General features: G+C 62.2%; 1 protein-coding gene across 1 annotated transcript in view; it reads left to right on the forward strand.

The window, feature by feature from the left end:
• LOC104501615 (7-methylguanosine phosphate-specific 5'-nucleotidase-like) overlaps positions 1-817 on the forward strand; it is a gene marked incomplete at both ends in the record, with an annotated part of 3,770 nt that extends 2,953 nt beyond the window's left edge. The window contains 1 exon segment of the mRNA XM_010145453.1: positions 638-817. Within this exon segment, the coding sequence (XP_010143755.1) occupies positions 638-817 (180 nt within the window).
• Positions 818-820: the final 3 nt, after the last annotated feature.

Below are 820 nucleotides of genomic sequence, written 5' to 3' on the forward strand. Positions count from 1 at the left end.
GTTTTCGCAGGGACTCCTCGCCTTTCAGACTTGCTTGTTGTGGCTAAAGGAGCTGCTGTCCCTGTCCAGCTCCGTCCTGGTGCGGGGTGAGGATGGAGTTAACTGCCCAGAGGTCTCTCCTGAGCTGAAGGCCAGATGTCCTGCGAAGCAGCCTGGAAGGCTTTTGTTGATGTACCAAAGCCTGCAATGTCCCAGTGCGCAGCAGAACGTCGCACGTCCCTCACAAAGAAGCCCTCTGTTCCCACGGGTGGTGTGTTGGGACAGGCGGTGCTCGGGGGAGCACGGGACAGTGTGACGCTCCTGCCTTCCGTGAGGGCCCTGCTCTGCCCTGGGGCTCCCCTGACGGCAGCGTTCTGTGGCCCCTGACCAGCTCCAGGGCTGCACCGAGCCCGACCGAGGCCTCCAGGATCTCCTCCCTGTGGGTGTGTTCTCACCACCTGGGAAGGGCTCGTCCTGCAAAGGGGGACTCCTGGGGGCTTTGTGGCTGCTCGGTTTCCAGACTCCCTGGGGTGTCTCCGAGACGGGAGCTGGTGCCCTGTGAGCATCGTCCCCCTTGGCCCGTTCCAGAAAGGGCACCGAGGCTGCGGCACAGCGGAGGGATTGCTGCGGGGTCAGTTTGTCCGTCCTGTTTGCACAGGGAGTCCTCAGGCGTTTCAAGGGGCCCCTCATCCACACCTACAACAAGAACAACAGCGTGCTGCAGGGAACCGGCTACTTCCAGCAGCTGAGCGCCAGGACGAGCATCATCTTGCTGGGGGACTCCATGGGTGATCTGACGATGGCAGACGGCGTTCCCAGCGTGGAGAACATCCTCAAGATT

This window comes from Buceros rhinoceros, unplaced genomic scaffold, assembly GCF_000710305.1.
Source record: "Buceros rhinoceros silvestris isolate BGI_N320 unplaced genomic scaffold, ASM71030v1 scaffold22181, whole genome shotgun sequence".
Lineage (NCBI taxonomy): Eukaryota > Metazoa > Chordata > Aves > Bucerotiformes > Bucerotidae > Buceros > Buceros rhinoceros.